Source organism: Rhincodon typus, chromosome 9 (assembly GCF_021869965.1).
Source record: "Rhincodon typus isolate 14 chromosome 9, sRhiTyp1.1, whole genome shotgun sequence".
Taxonomy (NCBI): domain Eukaryota; kingdom Metazoa; phylum Chordata; class Chondrichthyes; order Orectolobiformes; family Rhincodontidae; genus Rhincodon; species Rhincodon typus.
The window spans coordinates 52,455,556-52,477,408 of NC_063340.1; the positions used below are offsets into that span (position 1 = coordinate 52,455,556).

Here is a 21,853-nt window from a genome sequence, read left to right on the forward strand (position 1 = left end):
AGGCCCGAAACGTCAGCTTTCCTGCTCCTCTGATGCTGCTTGGCCTGCTGTGTTCATCCAGCTCTACATCTTGTTATCTCTGTTCCTCTGAACTGTTCTGAGGAAGAATCACCAGACCCAAAACGTTAATTCTGATTTCTCTTCACAGATGCTGCCAGACCTGCTGAGCTTTTCCAACAACTTCAGCTTTTGTTTCTGATTTACAGCACCTGCAGGTCTTTCAGTTTTATTTAGTCTAACCTTGCTATTGGAGAAGATATTAGAAAGAATTCTGAATATATCTGCACATGAAAACCTGTGGATTAATCAAGTATAATCAGCGTGGATTTGTTAAGAGAAGTTCATGTTTCAAAAAGTTGTTTGAATTTCTTTTTTGAGGGGATTAACCGTGAGTGTTAATGAAGGTTAATACATTTGATCTGGTTTCTGAGGACTTTAGCTGGCCTTTGATTAGGTTGTTTATGCCAGACTGGTTAAGGAAGTAAAAGAGTCGATGGGAGCCAAGTCAACAAGATATGTAGATCCAAAATTGGCTGAGAGTCAGGACATTAAGGGTGATATCACAGAGATGTTTTTGCGTCTGGAAGTCCATTAATGGGGTTCTGCAGGGCTTGGTGCTGGGACCTATTGCCGCTTGCGATGTACATTATTCTTTGAACTTAAATGGAGGGGTCATTGATTAGGTAGGACATAGTGAGGAGGATAGCTATAAACTTCTGGAGGATGTCAACTGGTCAGCTGCACAGAGCAGAACAAATGGGATTTAACAAAGAAAATTGTGATGTAATACACTTGGAGCAGACACAAGGCAAGGGATTACATTATAAGTGTTAGGACTTTGGAAAATACTGAAGATCAGAGGGACCTTGAAGTCCACAGATTCCTGTGGGTAGCAGGGCAGGTAGATAAAGTCATTAACAAGGCCTATGGGACACTTGTCTCTATTAGCTGAGGCATAGAATACAACAGCAGGGAGTTTTACTGAAACCACATAAAATACTGGTTTCGTCACTGCTGCAGTACTGCATACAATTCTGGTCACCACATTATCGAAATGATGCAATTCCACCTGAGAAGGTGCACAGTATATTTACCAGGATGCTGCCTAGGCTAAAGCTTCTGAGATATGAAGTAAAATTGCATAGGCTGGGGTTGTTTTCCTTGGAGCACCAAAGGTTAAGAGGGAACTTGATAGAGATGTATAAAATCGATGGGCATAGATAGGCTGGATAAGAGGGTACGTTTTTTCCATCAGTAGAGTAACCAATAACTAGGGTGCATTGGTTTAAGGCAAGAGGTGGAAGGTTAAACAAAAAGTTGGGGGGAAATCTTTTTCTCCCACAAAGATTTTGCAGTTCAGTACTCACTCGGAAAGCAGTTGGCTGGGTTTGAAACTCTTGCAACATTTAAGTAGTATTGACATATTCACTTGAATTGTCATAGTCTCCAGGGCAGAGGCCAAGAGTTGAAAAATTGCGTTAGTGTAGTCAGATCTTGTAGACCAGCATGGACATAAGCTGAATGGCCTTCTCTGTGCTGTAACTGTGAGTCTATATAAAGCTTATAATAGTTGTTAGATATCTCAAAGTACTTTCCAGATAATGCAATACTTTTGAAGTATTGGCACAGCTGTAATTTCTGAAAATATAAAAGCCAATTTGTGTGCAGCAAGTTCCCATAAACATGTTGCATTAGCGACCAGATAATCCATTTTTATAACGTTGATTGGGGAGAAATATTTGGGATACACAGGAATAAGGAATTTTTATGCCCACCAGAGAATGCCTTGATTTAACATCTGATCAGGAAAATACCACCTCCAATTTTACAGAATTTTGCAATACTGCCTAGGAGTGTCTCACTACATCTCAGAATTCAAATTGATACAACATGTTCTTCATAATTTAGAGCTTGAAAGTCGGGTGATATTCTGGTGAGTTAGTGTTACACACTCTCAAGAATTAATGTACTATTTCTGAGATGTACTGTCCAAAACTGAACACAGAAAGGTTTTGTGGATAATCTAATGACATGTATAGACACGTGAAAAAGAAATACTGTTATAGCTGGAAATAAACACAACTTCTGTGCAACTGCAAAAATGAAGTTGGCAGGCTCTTGTGGTGCAATAGTAGTGTCCCTACCTCTGAGCCAGAATATTCTATCTGCTCCAAAGTTGTGCCATTATACACCTAAGTATGTTGATCATAAATATCTTTGTATGAAGTTAGTAATAAATATAACTTTTAAGTGCAGATGTGAAAATCAAATTTTCAATGCTATGAAAAAGATTGGACATTTTCTAAGTTATGATAAAAAAAAGCTGTGCAGTAGAAAGTTTAGCAAAAAGATCTTTACAGTAACACAAGAAAATAAAGATGTTGAGGCTGAACGTAAGGAGAAAAAAGTTATATGTGGGCAAAACATTCAGAAGTCATGTTGAACATAGTGTGTTCAGACAGGAGATATGCAGTGAACATCATTATTTGAAAGTCTACACTTTAAATTCAGGCAGGCATTTTTAGAGGGACCACATGCTATACTGCAGCACATGTTTGTAGCAGTATCCTAGAATGGAGGATGCATAATAAAGATCCAGAAATGGCAATAGGCTCTACATCTACTGCCACAGAGATGTTGGTAAGAAACTCTATTAATGGAACAAATGAAAACCGAGAGCTTTTTATGTTAACAGCATGGAAAATGTCCCTTCAGCTCATTGTGTCTGTGCAGGTCATCTATGGATTCTAATCCCATTTTCCAGCACTTGGCCTTGTAGCCTTGTTATGCATTTCAAGTATTCATCTAAATTCTTCTTAAGGGTTCCTTCCTCTGCAGCTCTTCTGGGAAGTGAGTTCCAGATACCCAACAAATTCTGTATGGAAAACGTTTTTTCCTGAACTCCTCTCTAAACCTCTTGTTCCTTACCTTAAAACTGTGTCTGTTGATTAATGGCCCTTTAACTCCGTATGAAAAACTTTCTCCCTATCTACCTTATCTATCCCTCTCATAACTTTGTACACCTTAATCAGGTCTCCCCTCAGCCTTCTCTGCTTTAAGGAAAACAACCCCAATCTATCCCTTTGTAGCTGAACTACCCCAGCCATACAATATCCTGTTGAATCTCGTAATCACCCTCTCTGGTGTGATCACATCTTTCTAATAGTATGACAACCATAGCTACACACAGTACTCTAGCTGTGGCCTAACTAATGTTATGTACAATTCTAAGATAAAACTCCATTTATCAAGAATGGAGTCGCACACAAATAAAAGCTGCCCAGAGACTATTCTCTGTCCAAAAGGTTGATTTGATATTCTTAATATTATCTAGAATTCTATTCTTGTTCACCCACTCTCAAAATGTATCAAAGATTATATTGCATGTTAGAAGATTGACACTTGTACAATTAATTGCACTGTCTCACTGGTTTCACTTTTTTTTTTCATTTTTCCAAATTCTTTTCCGTTTTCATTCTTGCCCAGTCCCTGCATGGATAGAAGTGAGTGCGCACAGTATACAAATAAGAATGAACAGTTTTAATGTGGAAGAAAGGGATTTTATGCTTATTAATTTTTAAACATAATTATTAAGAAATGTGAAGTGCTTCTTCTTCATGCACTCACTGTCACAGTGAAATTCGGGTAGTATGGGTTAGAGAAAGTTGCCAATTTCAGAAGATACCTTTCTGCTTTTCAAATGACATTTAGTATATTAATTATTTATCACAATAAGAATTATACTTAAACAGTAGAAGCGTTGGTCTTGAAGAAGAGGCACATCCGTAGGTGAGATATATAAGGGAAAAATATTTACAAATTAAGTTGCTGATATATTTTGAGTAGATCCATTATTATTCAATAGGTCACGCCATCTCAAACTTGCAGCAATCGAGAATCCAAACGTTCATTACATTGGACCTCGAAATCAAACTGGGTACCTTTTGGCTTTATAAAGTCACGGCTGGGAGAACAAACACGTCTTCAGGCAGAACTCCATTGGAAGTCGAGTGATAGATAATCCACATTCGAATTCGATCTGGGACTGGAAAGGGCATTTTTTGGTCATTGCACGTGGGCCACGATGAAGGAGCAGAAGGCCTACAAATTAAGATCATGAAAACTATGATTGTAATTGTTTCCCGATTCATGTTCCATGCACCCCTATGTTAGATGTTTTTAACAGGTTTTCTGTGAAAGTAAAAAATATTTTGTCAGTGTGCAATGTAACCTTCAAGGTGATCAGCGAAAATCCATTAAATACAGAGCATAGGGTATTTTCAAGAGCCAGATTCGAATGGCCAGTTCATAACCGAGCGAAGCATAATAAAGCAATAGAAATAAAGTCGATTTGCTGAGGTGTTTTGCTTTTATTTTAAATCAGACACCGGGAAGCAATACAACGTACGTGAACAAGTTGAAATCCATGGCTGCTAGCCGCAAGCACCTGTAGAGTATTACAAATCCCAACTGAATAAATAACCCGGAGTCTCTCGACACCGAGTATAGTTGGCAAAGTCAATGTATGTTGCTCTGATTTTAAACGCATGAATACAGAATTCCTATAACGCCAGCCTAGCAATAGTTGACGATGTATGGGGGAGAGACGTAAATCTTAAATATGAAAAGTCTTTCCACTCGTTAAATGGTGTCGCCATTAACCATCGGCAATGCATTTTTTTCACAAATCATGTAGTCAAAAATTTCGGAATAAATAGTTGGGTACACTTTTATAACGTTCCGCTCAACGTTGAACAGTGTCGTGATATTAGATTGGCATTCTATTTATAATGTTTTAGCGATACTTCTACCGCAACATACCCTGGTATAAATTATATTACGACCGCTCCTCGAGTTAGCTGCTGATCTCCATATCTTCGGCTTGGAAATAACTATAGACAACATGGAGTTCATGCTTACGAATTTAAAGTTTCATTTCCAATGTTATTTTTGATTTATATGATAGTTGTCATCTGCATATGTAGGCACTTCTCCTGTGTTTTATCCAGTTACATTTGTGTCACCACAATCAGGATTCTAAAACTACAATTAAAGTTAAAAGCTACTCCATTAAAATTTTGAACAATAACCAGTGACAAACTAATCCTGAGGTACATTAATTGCCAATATTGTTGCCGGTTTGTCATAGCTCAAATGAGAAGATATCTATGGGTAGCTAACGTTACCAAAGACGAAATGTTTAACCGAATGTGATGAGATGTCCCACGAAGTAAAACAAAAGCAGTCCTTTTAACAAATCAACATTTCAAGCAATTAGAATCTCATTATTCAGTCTTACAGCAAATAAAAGTTGTTTAGTTAAATGATATTTATTTCACATTATTGTTTTCTTGATTCCTTCAAATTGGTAAATGATTATTCGATTAGTTTAGTGAGAAGATATCACACCCAAACACGGAGCCAACGGGATTTGAGGATCCATCATTTTAGCGGTATGCAAAGATCGGACTTGACATTAGTAATTGTCACTTTGCTTTCTTAGGTGGAAGTCCAGTTATAGTGCTCGCAAAGGTGCAAGATAACCAGACGAAAGCTACAATTATCAGAGGCGTCAGGTAGAATGACTTTTCACACTTTCTATGTTGGTAGTCATTAAAAAGAATGTTAAACTTTATTCAATTTGATTTCATTGGTCCGTACGCCAGCATTTCGTAGAACAAAGAAAATCAACTTTTCCTGGACGGAAAAATCTATAATAAACGATTGACAGTCACAGCTTCGTCATTAAAAGAAGAATCCCGATTTACACTCGCACTATTTAAGATCAATAGAATCGGCACGCATCGAAACCCAGTTCAAATACATGGAGGTGTGTTTTTTTCTTTTTAACAGCGCCATATGTCAAAATAGAATAAATCTCGCAGCTAATGCTCGATACTTGACAGATCTGGAATAAGGAGTGGCAGAATTGTCGTATCCCACTTGTGTTTATAAAGTCTATAATTGAAAATATTTCTTAGTGTAAGGCCCGGGTTCAAGACCCGCCTGCCCCAGTAGTATATCATAACGCATCTGAACAGGTTGGTTAAAAATTAAAAGTATCTACGAGTGTGGCATTCAGCAATATCAGAAGACAATTTGGATTACTTTAAAAACTAATGAGACTTTAAGTACAAGAGAACTGTTGTGATAATTTTTTTTAGTCATTACTGGCAAAATATTATAGTTATTAAATACTTAATACGCAAATAGTTGCTCCAACTTCGAATAACATGACATACTCTTTCCGAGTAGTCCACTGGGCAGATGCGATATCTCTTTTTCATTTTGCCACTACGCCATTACATCCATGGGCCAAATACGTACCCATCTGGTAGAAATTCTGGAAAGTCTTTTATTTGTTGTCAGAAGATACGTCGCAGATTAGAGTCACGACAGTGGATGCTATCAAATTACACTGCAAATAACTGATTCGTGGATTTGATCGTGGCAATGACTAATATACAAGCAAGGCACAAAGTTGTGGTTAACTGTAGTCGTCAGCCAGCACATAAAAGCACCAATATTGCAGGCTCACGACCGGATAAGTGTATCGCTCCCTGCCAAATAACTAATACATGAACATTTTTATGTGCTTCGTGGGATCCCTGACTTTTAATTAGGAAACTGAACAACTAGGACTAAGACAAAGATTTAACAGGATGATATCACTTCCAATTAGAACTATTATGGTTTGGATCTGTATAGATTTCAGAACGCAAAAAGTTACCCAACCTTTCTGTTATTTTCACTGCTCCTACTGCATACCTCCAGCTTCGGTGTTACCGTCCCTCAAAACTCATTTGTAGCTTTAAGCGCCAAATTTAAGATTTCAGATTGGAAACAGTGTCACATCCTGTATTGGGTGTTAACCCCTTGCAGCACTCTGCTTATCTTCACTTCCAACTTTCCCTGTCACAGATTAGAGTTCCCGAAGTCCGGAAGCTGCCCGAGTACTGATTGCGCATCCTTTTCCAACGCTACTTTGGCTTTTCCGTCAATAGTCCCATCTAACGCCAATTGTCGACACACCGTTTGGTTTTGTTCTGCTGTCAACTCTTTTTCAAGCCCACAGTACATTTTGGCGGGGGTGGGAGGAGAGGTGGTGGGGGTGGTTTTGGTGGAAGGGGGGTGCGATAAGTGAATATAGTTTTATGTTTTTCATCTAAAGTTGACAATGATGCGAATCGAGGCACCGGGTTACATATGTGACGATCGAAAAGCTTTTTTGTGTGTGGTTGTGATAAATGGGAAAGAGAACAGTTTATGTTGCAAAGAGCGGCTCAGCATCTCCAGCCCAAAGTTGCTGAAGGAGAGCAGCGCGCGCGCACTGGGGGTGAGGTTGCGCGCGGGGGGCGGGCTGAGGGTACACGCGCGGTCGCGCGGTGTTGACAGGGGAGCGAGCGCCGAGCGCGAAGTGGCCGCGCGGAGGTTGTGGTGGCGGAGGTTTTGTTGGGGGGAGGGGGGTCGCGGGGGATTGGAGCGCAGTGAAGACGGAGAGCCCAATTCCCTGGAGCACGTGACTCCCCCCTTCCAGATCCCGCGCCGATTGGCTGCCAGGGAATATTTTTGAAGGCGACCGCCAAGTCCCTTCTCATTGGACGGCAGCGATGGCGGCGGTGATTGGTTCGGCGGGGTGACGTCACAAAGACTGTGACGCGCGTTCTTCCTGTTTCCTTCCTCGCGTCTTGAAGTGTATCTTCAGCGGCTCGCGCAGAATTAACAATCAGTGAGAAGAGAGCGGCGCGAAGCCCTGCCTCCTGGAGGTCTCCAGTATCCTCACCAACCTCCTCTCTCTCTCTCTCTTTCTACCTACCGCAAGCAGAAAGCTTTCTTCCCCGCTGACCAATACTACAACACAGTAAGTAGCCTTGTCCCTTACTTACCTTTCTCCACGTCCTTCATAAACTTTAAACGCTTTGCCGGCAGCTAGTTGCAGCACCTTTCGGAAGGGATTTCTTTTTGTGCGGTGTGTGTTAAAACCGTATAGATTTTTGCTGGAGGAGCGGAGAAATAAAGTATTTCTAATCCCCTTTTCTTACCCCCCTGTTTTGTACACAATGAACTGCTTGTTTTCCAAATATTGCATTGTACTCTTTTGTCCCATCATCTGCTGCCTCTTTGTCTTTTGTCAAGTGTTGTATCCTAGGTATTTCGTGTCTCGTCGCGCAACTGATTTGCTTTTGATTTGCATGGATACTTCCTTTTTTCCCCCGGACCTGGTGCAGATGTGTTAGGTTTCGGTTTGCTTTCTTTTGGAATATAATTTATTTTGCAAATGAGCTATTGTGTCGTTGGATTCGCCGTGCATAGTGTTTACGCCTAGGTTTTATTAAAACTTTGGGGCAGTGATTAAATGAAGGCGTTTTAAAGTGCGCAGTGGGTCTCGCATTTTCCGATCTTTGCCTTCCCCCCGCCCCCGGCTGCATTGATGGTCAGATGTGGACAAAGAAGTTGTCGTCACAAGGTGTCCTTTGTCAACATCTCCCCCCACCCCCCCTCCCGTACCCATTTTCAATTCTGCTGTTAATATTCACCGAATCTCAATATGGTAGTTTCGTTCGGTGTGCGATCACAATAAACGAAGGAACTCCGACGCTGCTTTCAATGTGTTAGGTGTGGAGGTGTGCTGTCAGATCGTTTTGCGTTGACAAGGAGCGATTGACAGAAAGCAACATCGCAAGTGCTGCGATAGAACTGTTGGAGCAATAGTACTTTGTAGGGAAGACGCATTTTGATTTAATACAAGCCTGTTGTATTTACTTCGAGACGCGTCAGGGGAAAGAAGTGCCTCTGCCGAGAAAGTGTAACCAACTTCGCGAAGGTGGATTCTGTAGCATCACGAATCTTGGAGATGCAGTTTTGTGGCCTGATTAAATGAAGCCCCCCCCCCCCCCCCCCCCACCTGTCCTTATTAATTCTTTATGTAACTGTAGGCCAAAAGAAACTCTTAATACTTCTCACCACTTCATATTTGCGTATTGCCTTTTTTTGTGTAGCTGGAGAAAGATCTGGGGCTTTTATCCTGTTCGGCTGTGACCTCTGTAGAGTTGCCTTTTTTGAAAAATAAAATTGTTTACAGACAACTGAAAGTGGCTGGCATCCCTGCTAGTCTTGTACATTGTTCCCGATATTGATGTTTATCCGGCCAGCTGCTGGATGCCCGTAACCCAGACAAGCCAGCGGAAGGATCGCCTTGGTATTGTTTTCCTAAAGGCTCCCCGCCCCAGCTCCGGCTGAAAGTGAGCTGGTAAGCACTTAAAGACAGATTGTTTATTAAAAGGCGAGCAAGGTGTTGAATGGTGTTGGCGTTAGGCAGAAACTGCGCATGGGCACTGTCAGACAGGTGCGCGGTGTCAAAACGGCAGGTGCAATTTCGAGTTAGGAGGGAGCAGGAACACTGAGAGTGTGTGTCTTTTCACGACCAAATATTTCAGTCTGCAACCAAATCTGATCCAAAATCACCAGAGATCAAATTAAGATCCACGCCACTCCGAGTAAATTTAAGGCACTATCGTCCTTCGTTGGTTAAATATCTATTTTCATTTTTAAAAAGCTGTAAGATGGAACACTATGCAGGCTATTTCATGCTCACTTTCAACCGATAATTTGGCGAAGCACAGTTTGAATGTATTAATATGACAGTTGTGCTGTACACACAGGGTAAAGAAACCACAAGTCTGCAGAACCACATTTTACTGCTTTTCAACTGCTCACAAAAAAGACCCACAAAGAAGTTCAGGAAAAATTGTGGGATGGAAATATTTAAAAGACATTGGTTCACTTGAAATGATTCAAAGTAGCAGCATTGTTTTCACATCTATCAGCCTCTATGAAGTGTTACTTTAATTTGCTTAAGTATTCCGTTGTATCAATTAGATTTTTGAAAATGCTTCCAAGTGGCATTTATTTGATCCTTCTTGTATTTACAGTACCTGTATATTATCAGGAAACGTAGAACTGGCTTTTTATTGGCTTAGATGAAGAACCTACATTTATAGTGGCTGTAAAGTTTTAAAAGATAATGCTGTAAAACATCTGCGATTATTTAAGTTATTTTTCTCAAGTACCACATCCTATGCACAGAACTGTGTACCCTTGATTAGATACCTTGCTATTAATGTCACATGACAAGTGTGTAGAATATTGTGTACTTGAGCTCAACTTTCCTCAGACTAAAAAGACATCACTCCCCTTTGTGTCACAAATTTAGCTTCAATACACTTGATTTATGATATTTCTATATCATAATTAGTCAATACTTAAATTGTTATTACTTGGGCATTTTTCATGGAATAAACTTGTAGATAGGACTCAAAAATGGAGAATGTTTTCACATATTTCTAAGACTGTTCCTTATAAGTGCTAATGACCTTTTATTTAAACCGAGACTTTAGTCATAAAAATATAATCCTTTAAAAATACTGTCATTCTTATTATTTTTTCCACCCACACACAGTTCAAAGCCTGCATCTACTTTGAATTTGTTTGTTTATTCTTCCCCTCTGAGAAAGTTCAACAACAACTGTGCTTTTTACAACTGGAGCTTAATAAATACATCGCTGATTTACGACTAAATGATGTACCTCCGATTTCTGAATGGAAAGGACGGGTGTGCTGAAATTTTGTGCTTGCTTCACCTGACCACTTTATTCGCAAGGAATAGAGTTGTTACAGATGTGCCTTCTTTCAGGTGTTAATGAGCTAAAGACTGTGTTGTGTTTTTTTTGTGTATGTCTATCAAGAGAGTAATTAAAAGCCAATCATGTTTAAATGCATACAACACATCAGCTCTGAATCTCCTGCCAGACCACCCTCTACCTCTGCTCTCCACATGTAGCACTGACGTTTTGTTTCTCAAAAAAAAGTTCCTATATAGTTTAATACTTTTGGAGAACAAGCAAAATAGCATGTATATTGGCCCACCTGAAATATTTGAGTTTTTAGGTGTATTCTGCATCTTTAACTACTGAAGAAATTATGTTCCTTTTTAAGAAGGTGATGGACTCAGAAAACCCTGTCTTCTAGGGATTTTACTGTTGCTTTTAAAATTGAATTTTAAAGTCCGCTACAAGACAGTGCATTTAGACTGTGAAGAATGTTACTATTTGTGTTATTGTAATTCTGGAAACATGCTTGGCTGGTTAAATGTTTACACTTTCAGTGGTCAGCAACTTTTACTAGATGTAAATTTAAGTAAATTCTGATGGCTGTTTTGTGTTAATTATGAATTATGCATTAAGGGTGCTGAAATTTTGAGCTTGAATCTAATTTTTTTCCCACAGGTAGTGGACTTAAAACCCATCATGAGATAAGCCTATTACAAACTTATTTCATATTGAAAGCAAACAGTTGCTTAGGTAGACTGTGTTTCTCTAAGGATTATCACAGTTACGGTCCTGGGGAACATGTAGATATTTTTACAGGTAAAATAAAAGGGATGGGAGCTGTTCCAAAATGTCAGCATGCTATCTTTGGCAAGCGCTCATAACATTGTGAAGATGTGTGCTGTTCCGCTGATGTAAAAGTTTCACATAGGATAAATCTAGCATGAAAAATGTATTTTGATTTGTTGTTTATGTAGGTTGTAATATGTTTAATAGAATCGACACTTGAAACTTCCATGGGTTTAGTTCTGTGCTTGTTAACCAGAGTTTGATTGAATCAAGATTTACCTTTTATATGAGAAGTACTGCAAACATTAGCCATGTTTCTGTCCTGGGGAAATCGAGGTCTGACATAAAAGAAATACATTCCCTTCCTTTCCCACGCTTTTGCCTGATGTTTTCTTGCTCTGTCACTGAACATTCTATAATTTTTCTGAGGATATACAGGAATTCTCATACATGACATCCAAAAATTATTTTTCACTAAATTATACAGCAAACAAGTCTATAACCAGTTCTTTAGCTTGATAACAGATACATTATAATCTTTTGCTAAATATTACTGTACAATTTGCAAATTGATGTACATATTTAGTCATGCCATTGTCTTCTTTTTTGTAGGGTATGAAATAGGAAGCTAAATCTTAGTACCATAGCAATAGATAACCTTTCACTGACAGTTACCTATATATAGGTTTAAAAAAGAATGAGTGGATGCCCTAAACCTATATTTAGGTTTGTTCTGTTGTCTTTCATTTTGTGCAGTTAGTAATGCCATATCTTCTTGGCATTCTAGGAATGGCGTGTGGGACAAATGGATGTACTTTACCAGGTTCATTAGTTAAGGGTCCATATGAAATACATTTCTAAACATTAAAGTTGAACAAAACAAACTTAAATTTTATACAGTTCAGCTTTTCCATAATTCTCTGTATTTTCCAATGAAAGGTGGAAAAGGTTGTGTTAAGGGAATATCTAAATGCACAGAGAACTGTCACTTTTTTATAATTAGACTTATCTGTTTGATTTGAATTTTGTCAGGCTTTGAACTCTTTCAACAAAATACACTAATCTACAGATTATTCTTTTCCAGTAATATTTTAGGCTTTCATACAGGTGAATTAAAGTGCCTAAGCAGATTTTTTTTTTTAAATCTTAATCCATTTTAAGACTTGAGTTGAAATCTTGCAAAATGTTTCATTTGAAATAGTATTTGTGGTGAATTGCAATAAATGTAACATGTCACATGTATCACTACCAGCACATTTCTGCTCTATACAGAATTGAGGTCAGGAAATTTGGAGAAAATTAAAGAAAATGATTCATCAGTCCTTTTGTTCTATTGGCCAGGGTCCTGGGATTCTCGAGCTGTGCCCAGCTGACAAGCTTTTGAAGATGGCACAATAACAGTCCAGTGATGCCTGACCATGACAACATAGCCCTCTTAACTAGACATACGAAAAGACGCAGGGTCGACATTGGAGTGAAGAGAACTGTAGGGACATCTACAGTGTTTACTAAAGCGAAAGTGAAGCTATTCAGTGCCATGAATCCCCACGGTTCAGATCAGGACATTGAGTGCTCAGTGGTTCAACATACAGATGGGGACAAATCAAATGTGCTCCGCAAGCTGTTGAAGAGGGCAAACACATATGAAGATACCATGATGCCTTTTCCAGGAGCTACCATAATTTCCCAGCTGTTGAAAAATAACGCAACCAAGAATGGAAGCTCAGAGCTCAGTTTGCAAGCCAGTGGTCTCTCCAGCACAGGCTCAGAAGCAAATCAGGAGGATGCCTGTAGTAATTCTTCAAGGGAAAGTACTCAAGAATGCGTTTCACCATTTAGCAGACCTAGCATGAGCCAATTTGATGTGGATCGGCTTTGTGATGAACATCTGCGAGCTAAACGTGCCCGAGTTGAGAATATAATTCGAGGCATGAGTCATTCACCAAATGTGGCATTGCGGGGTGGAGAGAACGATCGAGATGGGGTGCAGCAGCCTGTGAGTCCCCGAGAAAGCTATAGGGAAAATAAACGCAAGCAAAAGCTTCCCCAACAGCAGCAGCAGAGCTTTCAACAATTGGTTACAGCCCGGAAAGAGCAAAAGAGAGAAGAACGTCGGCAATTGAAACAACAGCTGGAAGATATGCAGAAGCAACTGCGGCAGCTCCAGGAAAAATTCTACCAAATATATGACAGTACAGATTCTGAGAATGATGAAGATGGCAACCTGTCTGAAGACAGCATGCAATCTGAGACTGCTGATACGAGGGCACATGACAGGTCTGACAATGAGATGTCAGACCTAGATCCAGGACACTTTCTTGATCGTGCTCGTGCTCTTATTAGAGAACAGGAAATGGCAGCAGAAAATGAAAAACTGAAGAGAGATGGCCACTCAGGAAAAAGTCAAGGCTCAACCAACTTGCATGCTGAAGGGAAACAGTTAGCTGAGACTCTTAAACAGGAGCTTAATTCAACTATGTCACAAGTAGTAGATTCTGTTGTTAAAATGTTCTGTAAATCCTCCCACCAGCTTCCTCAGGTCTTCCCACCTATCCAGATTCCACAGGCAAGATTCTCCGTGAATGGAGAGAACCACAACTTCCATACTACTAATCAACGGCTCCAATGCTTTGGTGATGTCATCATTTCCAACCCGTTGAACACTTTTGCCAACATGCATGTACCTAATTCTTCAGATCAGACAGAAGCACTGCCTCTTGTAGTACGCAAAAACTCATCTGAGCAGTCCGCCTCCACTCCTTCTATGGGTGGCCATCACAGCTCTCTTCATCAGTCTCCGCTCTCGGCTGCAGCGGGATTTTCATCCCCTGCCTTCCGCCATCCACTGCCTCTTCCTCTTATGGCATATTCCTTTCAGAGCTCTATGGGTAATGCATCCAGCACAGTTTCTGGGAAAGACAGGTCATCTCCTGAGTCCTTGGACTTGACCAGGGAAACTGCCTGTCTGCGGACCAAAGTGTCATCACATCACATGAACCATCGTCCATGCTCGCCAATGCATCCATCCAGCACAGCTGAAGGTCTCTCTTTGTCTCTCATTAAATCTGAGTGTGGTGACTTGCAGGATATGGCAGACATTTCACCATATTCTGGAAATACAATATCCTTTTTCTGATGATTTTTTAGTGTTTCATTATAGGTGTATGCAGTTAGAGTACAAATTTCATTCAATTAGCGTATTTGGTATCCTGTTAGAACAATGACTTGAACTTTTGGAAAGGAATCCACATTTCTGGGGCATGCATTTTATATACCATCATTACCTGGTTTGGCATAACCCAAACATGTTGAAGATGCAACAAGTGCATCCCCCCCCCACCCTCCAATGTTCCACAAGTTCAGTGCAGCTGCCTGCTATGCATGATTAACCTCTGTTCAGCTGTACACAGAAATCTTTTGTTCTTGTATATACAAAGCAAATGATTTTAAAAGCTTGTGAGCACAATCCGAGTGGTCTCAGCTAAACTGAACTTCTTTCACAAGATTTAGTTGCTTTTTTTTCCCCTATATTTTAGGTAAATGAGTATACTATTTCTTTTCGGCAGCATTTTTTTTTCTGATGTTAAAATTGTGCTGGATTATCTGCTGCAAATCTCCTTCTGTCAAAGTGCCAGTTCTCTGTATAGGTTTTCAATTTTCCTTTATCGTATCACTTAGACAAAGTAATAGAGCTTCTATTTTTGTTCTTACAAAGATTTGTTGACAGGAGTCAGTAATATGCCACAGCATTTGTTTTTGCTTAGTGACACACTGATATTTTGATTTAATAGCCAGTTCCATATTTCACAGGTAGCAGATAAAGTACACATTATGAATTTTGAGTGTGATTTATTGTTTCTCTTTTTTTTTTAAATTACCCTTTCTCATTAGTATATTGAATTTACACATGTTGCAGGAATTTGGAGATGATCGGCCTATTTAGGTAATTTGGAGGATGCACAACCACATTTCTCTCCATAATAATTATACTTGCCTCTTGTATGTCAAGCAAATTTTGGCAGCATCTGAGAAAAGTATAATATCATTGATACTAAAAATTATATAGATTTAAAAAAAGTTAGAAATAGTCTGGTCAGGCAGCACCTGTGGAGATGAATGACAGTTACTGTTTCAGGTCAATGACCTTTTCGGTTATTGACCTGAAATCTTAACTCCCTTTTTCTCTGTAAAGATTCTGCCTGACCTGAGTATTTCTAGCATTTTCAGTTTTTTTTTTACTAATTGCAACTCCTTCGCTAAGAGTACAGCTGACCTTTATTGAAATGGATGGAAAGAATGTTAACCTCGAACAGAAATGTTCTTCATAAGTCACTATCAAGAACTGTATCCTCAGACTAAGTTTAGGTTTTATTTTGAATTTATTCAAAGGGTTGTAAATAAAACCATATTTATTAGACACCAGTTTTATTCCAGTGATAAAGGAAACAGTCGAACTGTTCTCAGAATTCCAGACATGATCTTCTGTCTCAGACTCTATTTACATCTTAAGAAATAGCCTTGCAGAATTTTAAATTTGCATATGGTAAATTGGCATAGAGCAACAGGATTATGCAAGGCTAAAATAGCTGAATCCTTGATCTTTGTGGCTGTATGATAAAATAAAATGCCATTCAGAGATAGAAACTTGAGCTATGGCAAATAATGAAAGACGAAGGGCATAAAAAATAGATTTTGAAATCTGATTCTAATATTTTAATAGTTTAATAATTGCCTCCAATGTATTTAGTGGAAAAAAAAACTGAGATTAAATTGCATGCAACATTAAATGACAAAATGACAAGTAAAACAGAATTGGATTTAGAGATTATATCGCCAATGTTGCAATTATCTTTTTGAAGTTTGATAATGCTAATTCTTGGGTAGCAAGAATTGTGGTAAAATTTTAGTAACATTTCTAAAGTGTATGTAAGTTCAATTTTTAAAAAAACTTCATTATGCAAGTAAAGTATGATTTCAAAAATTCTTTAATTTTCTATACTGAATTGAAAATTACACTCGGTATTCTTTGATTTAACTGTACAGTTCTATATCTATATTGTGTGCCACTGACATAACTCATCAGCCTCTCAGGTAATACTACTTATTTGCCTTGTAAAACTCTGTATGCAGACTACACACAAAGTCATGTGGTGTTTGAACACTACTTTAGGTTCAGCTGCACCACAGCATTTCTCTGATCTTTTATTTTCCTGAGCAGATGTCTTTCATTAATTTATGGATTTATCATCTTTTCTTTTTTTTACACCTGGCAGCTGGCTCAAGTTTCAGCAGTTATTGTCTATTTTGCATGACGTGTAGAATTGAATGTCATCTGTCTTAACAAAGCTGAAGCTAAAAGAATGAGGTGAGCCACATGAGCTGCTGGGACAGAGCTGTACGTTTTCTTACCTCCTTAATATTTATTTGTGCTCATTTCTTCTGCCCTTGAATGGACTGTGCTTGCATTTTGTGCAGCTGTATGTTTACCAAATCTATTCCAACATGAGTCATTGTGCGTGTGTAAGTATCCTAGAAACAGCTAGTGCTTTCTTGGGAGAACAGTTGCTTTCAACGTAAGCTTAAAAGGAAAATTAGCCAATTGGTCAGTTTTGCTCTATAATATTTTGAGAAGCATTTGCATCTAATTGCTGTTCATTGAGTTTAGGTTGCGTTTTACAGACACTGTTACCAGTTGCATGAAGTATATGTTACCTAACATTGTTTGAATGATGAGCTTGTCTCTTACTGCGTGTTAATGATAGGGTTTAAGAGCTCCTAGAAAGGGTGCTATGATAGAATTTTCTTTTAGAATTGCAGTTAGCTTTGTATGATTTGGACTGCTGTTAGTTTAATACCATTGTGACAGATTTCTAAAATAACTGAAAGCCGAAGACACTGATTTTTGTTGTATTTAACTGTATAAACCAAATTATTTTGTATTGAACCTTGTAAGTGTATTTAAATTGTTCTTAAAAAGTTAGGATAATGCACAGAAGCAAGATTTCAGTAAATGCTCATGTGTTCACTGTCAAAACTTTGTATATTTTTACCAATTTTTCTTCTGTTCCAAAATGTAATGATTACATCTGAAGTACAGTTCTGTGGATATTTGACCATTCAGTAAATTACTTTTCTTAGCCAGTGACCTTTGGCAGATTGCTTGCCAATCAAGAAAACATTTTATTGCACAGCCCAAACCTGTTCGGGGTGTAAGAACAAGAGTAGGCCAGTTACCCTGTTGAACCTGCCCCACTATTCAATAGGATCATGGCTTTTACCTCTACAATCCTTCTGAGGATTGGTTAGCTCAGTTGGCTGAATGGCTAGTTTGCAGTGCGCTGACGGACACTGACAGGAAGGGTTCAATTCCCACATTGACTGAGGTCACCAAGAATCTTAATCTCGCCACTTACCTGAGGCGATGTGACCCTCTGGTTAAACTCTTCACCAGTTATCTGTCTAGTGAGAGACCAGTTCTGTCGTCTCTCTGGAACTATATTGACTTTGCCTTTGCCTTTACTCCATAACCCTGAACACTACTGGTAATCAGAAATCCATCTGTCTTTACCTTAAACACACTTAGAAGGCTGTGGGAGCTCAGTCTTCGTGGCAGAGAATTCCAAAGGCTTATTAACTCAGTGAAAATATTTCTCCTCATCGCAGACCGAAATGGCACCCCCTCTTATTTTAAAAATGTGTCCCCTGCTTCTAGTTTTCTAACTATGGATAACATCTTGTCTGCATCTGCTCTTTAAGCATTTTGTAGGTTTCATTGAGGGAACCTGTCATTCTTTGAATCTGTGGCAATTACAGGCCCAGTTTTCCAAATCTGTCTTCATAGGACAGACCTGCGATCCTGGGAGCAAGTCTGGTGAACCTTTGTTGCATGCCCTCTCTGGCAATAAATCTTTCCGGAGTTAAGGAGACCAAAACTACAGCCAATACTCCAGGTGCAATCTAACAAAGCTCCCATATAATTAGAGTAAGACTCAGCACTCCTGAACGTTTGTCATTTAATCATTGTATTTGTACTTTCTAGCACAACCCATTTTGTGGTAATCAACTGTATGATACCTACCTGATTTTTTTATTTTATTTTACTTTTTTTCTTGCAGTTTTCCTAGCCAAGCAGCAGGTTTTCCAAAGGGGAGTTTGGACCTTGTGGGGTCATGAGCTTAAATTTTAGGTTTGTAAACTCCATCGCTGAAATGGCTGCTGTGGAGCTCTGAGTTCCAACAACTGCCCTCCACCTGTAAAAAACAGACCCTACTTTCACAGGCCCACTGTCCCTGCACACCCTCTCGTGTCTCCCAGAGGGAGTCACAAGACTTTCAAGTCTTGAAATAGTGTTAATATGGGATAAAGTTAACAAGCATTGACTTAGGGTACAACGATAAAGACACGTATAGAGTACATGTCATGGCCACCAAATGTCGCAAAGTACCATACTGCAACTTTCAAAATGTAATCACTGCTGTGCATGTAAGAAATGCAGCATGAATTTGTTCACAGAAAACTTCTACAAACAGTAATGTGATAACAATTGGATAAAATGTTTGACAGTGGGAATAACTTTCCTGCTTTTCTGCAAAATAGTGCTGTGAAATCTCTTGCATCCATCTAAATAAGCAAATGGGGCCTTTATATAATACTTACTCATAGTGCTGTTTGAATTTATGATTTATGATCAATTAATTTTTGAGGCATTCTGGATTAAATGAGGCCTACTCTCAACTTGCCAGTAAACCCGCCCCCCCTTCCAAATTTCCCCAACAAAAAGCTGTACAGCATTATAGCAGATTCGGGTGCATTTCCTGACTCAGTCATTGAGATCCCTAGTTCAGTCTTTGCATTCTTACTGTAAGATATGATTCATTTAATCTAACATAGCAAGTTAGTGTTGACTTAAATGTAGAATTAAGGATGTTTCATATCCAGAATGATCTTGTTTATTTTCCTACTCCAATATTTTAAACGATATATAAATTATGGTGCATCTAGACTACTTTTAGAAATAAGCTCCAGGTACGTGTAGAATGAGCAGCTCCTCTATAGTACAGTAGTAATTGAACACATTTTCCCCATGCCAGATTTAATTGCCCAATTAAAGTATTTTGAAAATATTTGTGCCTAGTTAATCTTAAACATTGCCCCATTCATAATTTACAATTTTTGCTGTTGGAATTAATTACTACTAGGACAGACTGATTTGCTTCAGTTTTTTTCTGTCTCTGTCCATTTAAAATGCAGTACTTCTAAGTTTTAAATGTTTGTGCTATGGAGTGAGTGCACATGCTTGACCAAGAGTCAGTACTTGGGAATGCAGGTACTGCTGTCAAACTGTATCCTTGATTCTTCATATGCACTTCCAACCAAGGCAACTGTCTTATTGACAATGAATGGTTGCAGAATCGCCTTTAAATTACTTGATGTAAATACTAATTGACCACAAATCTTCACTAAGAATTGGGAAACAAAGTATGTGCTAATATTTAGTGTTCTTATGACGCATGTTTTTCTGAATGTAAGAGGGAGGTGCAGTGTTGACCTATTTGGTGACCAGAATATCTCACTCAGGGCTCATTGTTGCAAGAGGATACTTGAATGGGACGAGAGAGCACATCTCCATTGAAAGAACTTGCAAAGTAGTTTGCATGATACCTGACCATAATTATGAAAAAAATGTAATCTTGTTCCCAGAAAATAATTCAGTGTGTACTCCTAACCTCCTCCACGTAGTTATCAATGTGTTCCCCATACACTGTAAGAAATAGAAACCGAAGTTGGCTATTCGGCCCTTTGAGCCTGCTTTGCTATTCAGGAGGATCACAATTGATCCACTATTCCTCGTGTCCGCTTTCCCACCTTTTTCCCACAACCCTTGGCTCTCCAACTGATCAAGAATTATTCTGTCTCAACCTTAAATATATACAAGGACTCTGCTCCCACAGGTCTCTATGCTAAGGAGTTACAAAGAAACTCAACCCTCCGAGACGAAATTCTATTCTGTCTTAAATTGACACACCTTTATTCTGAGACTCTGTTCCCAGACTTGCCACAAGGGGAAATATCTTCTCAGCATTTACCCTGTAAAGTCCCTTAAGATACCTATGTTACATTTTAAAACATGAATATATATATCATTCATAAAGGGCAGTAGTTGCCCTAGGGTAGCAAATGGTAATACTGATCTATCTGTTTTGAAGGAGGGCCAAGAAATACATAACTTGGGAAATGTTCAACATAAGACTAAACTTATGTTATTGTATTTCCGTGTGCAATACATTGTTTTTAGTAGATTATGCTTGAAGAAAGGTATTTAAATTGATGACCTTTATTCAGAACTGTCGTTCAGAGTTGAACAATAGTAGTATATTAATTCAACTGTTGTCCTCTCAGAAGTTCAAATACGATAAATGTAGCTGTTCTAATCTCTTACATATTTGAAATTATAGATTTATTATGAATAATGTCAAAGTTTTCAAAGCACAGTTTGACTTGTCACTGTCAAACAACATTTCTAATTTAACATTTGTTAAAATAACCAGGATAAGAATCAAGTTCTTGTTCTTGTGAAAGTAATCTTAGGGAGCACTTTAGAATTTATTCTATCATTTTTCTGCTGTAATGCAAATGCTGTCTAAGATGGGGTGTTTACATCCTCAGTCAAAAGAGCAGGCAAAGCACGATGAGTCAGTGACCACAAACAAGCAAACCTCTGAATGTCAGTCCAGATATTACTAGCTGTCTGTCATCTTTAAAAAAGAGTCTAGTAGTTGGAAACCAAGAAACATGCAGGTCATCTGTTACTTTAGTTGTTTTCGTTTGCCAAGAACAATGACACTTAGAAGCCCCGTGAACTTCAACCGTAAATTTTTGTTTTAAGATGTGCATATATTTGACATTTGTCATATATTTTAAGCACCATGTTGCTGTTGCAATAACTTAAATTTCATACTCATACTTTATCGTGCCAAACTCTGGGTGTGTAGTATGAAGGAAGCCTGACAGGAATAGTTTTTGGACACCAAGATTTGCAGATGTAGCAAAAATTGCATTGGCTGGTGATGCCAGCCAGAGGGTCAAAGGGAACAGTGCAGAAAGAGGCCAATCGGGTCTGCATCAATCCTCCAAAGAGCATCCCACCCAGACACTTAACCCCACATTTCTCATGGCTAACCCACCTAGCCTGCACATCCCTGGACACTATATGGGCAATTTGACCTGGCCAATCCACTAACTTGCCCTAACCTACACATCTTTGGACTGTTTTTTTTTTGGGGAGGTGTGGGGTGGAGGGAGGGAGGAGAGGAGGGAAACTAGAGTACCTGGAGGAAACTCATGCAGACATGAGGAGAATGTGTACACTCCACACAGATCCTCGCCCAAGGCTGGAATCAAACCTGGCTCCCTGGCACTGAGGTAGCAGTGCTAACCACCCAGTCACCATGCTGTCC

The 21,853-nt window shown here is 39.0% G+C and overlaps 1 protein-coding gene across 2 annotated transcripts in view; it reads left to right on the forward strand.

The window, feature by feature from the left end:
* Positions 1–7,611: 7,611 nt before the first annotated feature.
* prox1a (prospero homeobox 1a) overlaps positions 7,612–21,853 on the forward strand; it is a 144,371-nt gene continuing 130,129 nt past the window's right edge. For both annotated transcript variants that reach the window (XM_020527572.2, XM_048601244.1), the window contains exons 1-2: positions 7,612–7,861; positions 12,738–14,517. In XM_020527572.2, the coding sequence (XP_020383161.1) occupies positions 12,805–14,517 (1,713 nt within the window). In that variant the 5' untranslated portion in view covers positions 7,612–7,861; positions 12,738–12,804. The remainder of the gene's footprint in view (positions 7,862–12,737; positions 14,518–21,853) is intronic.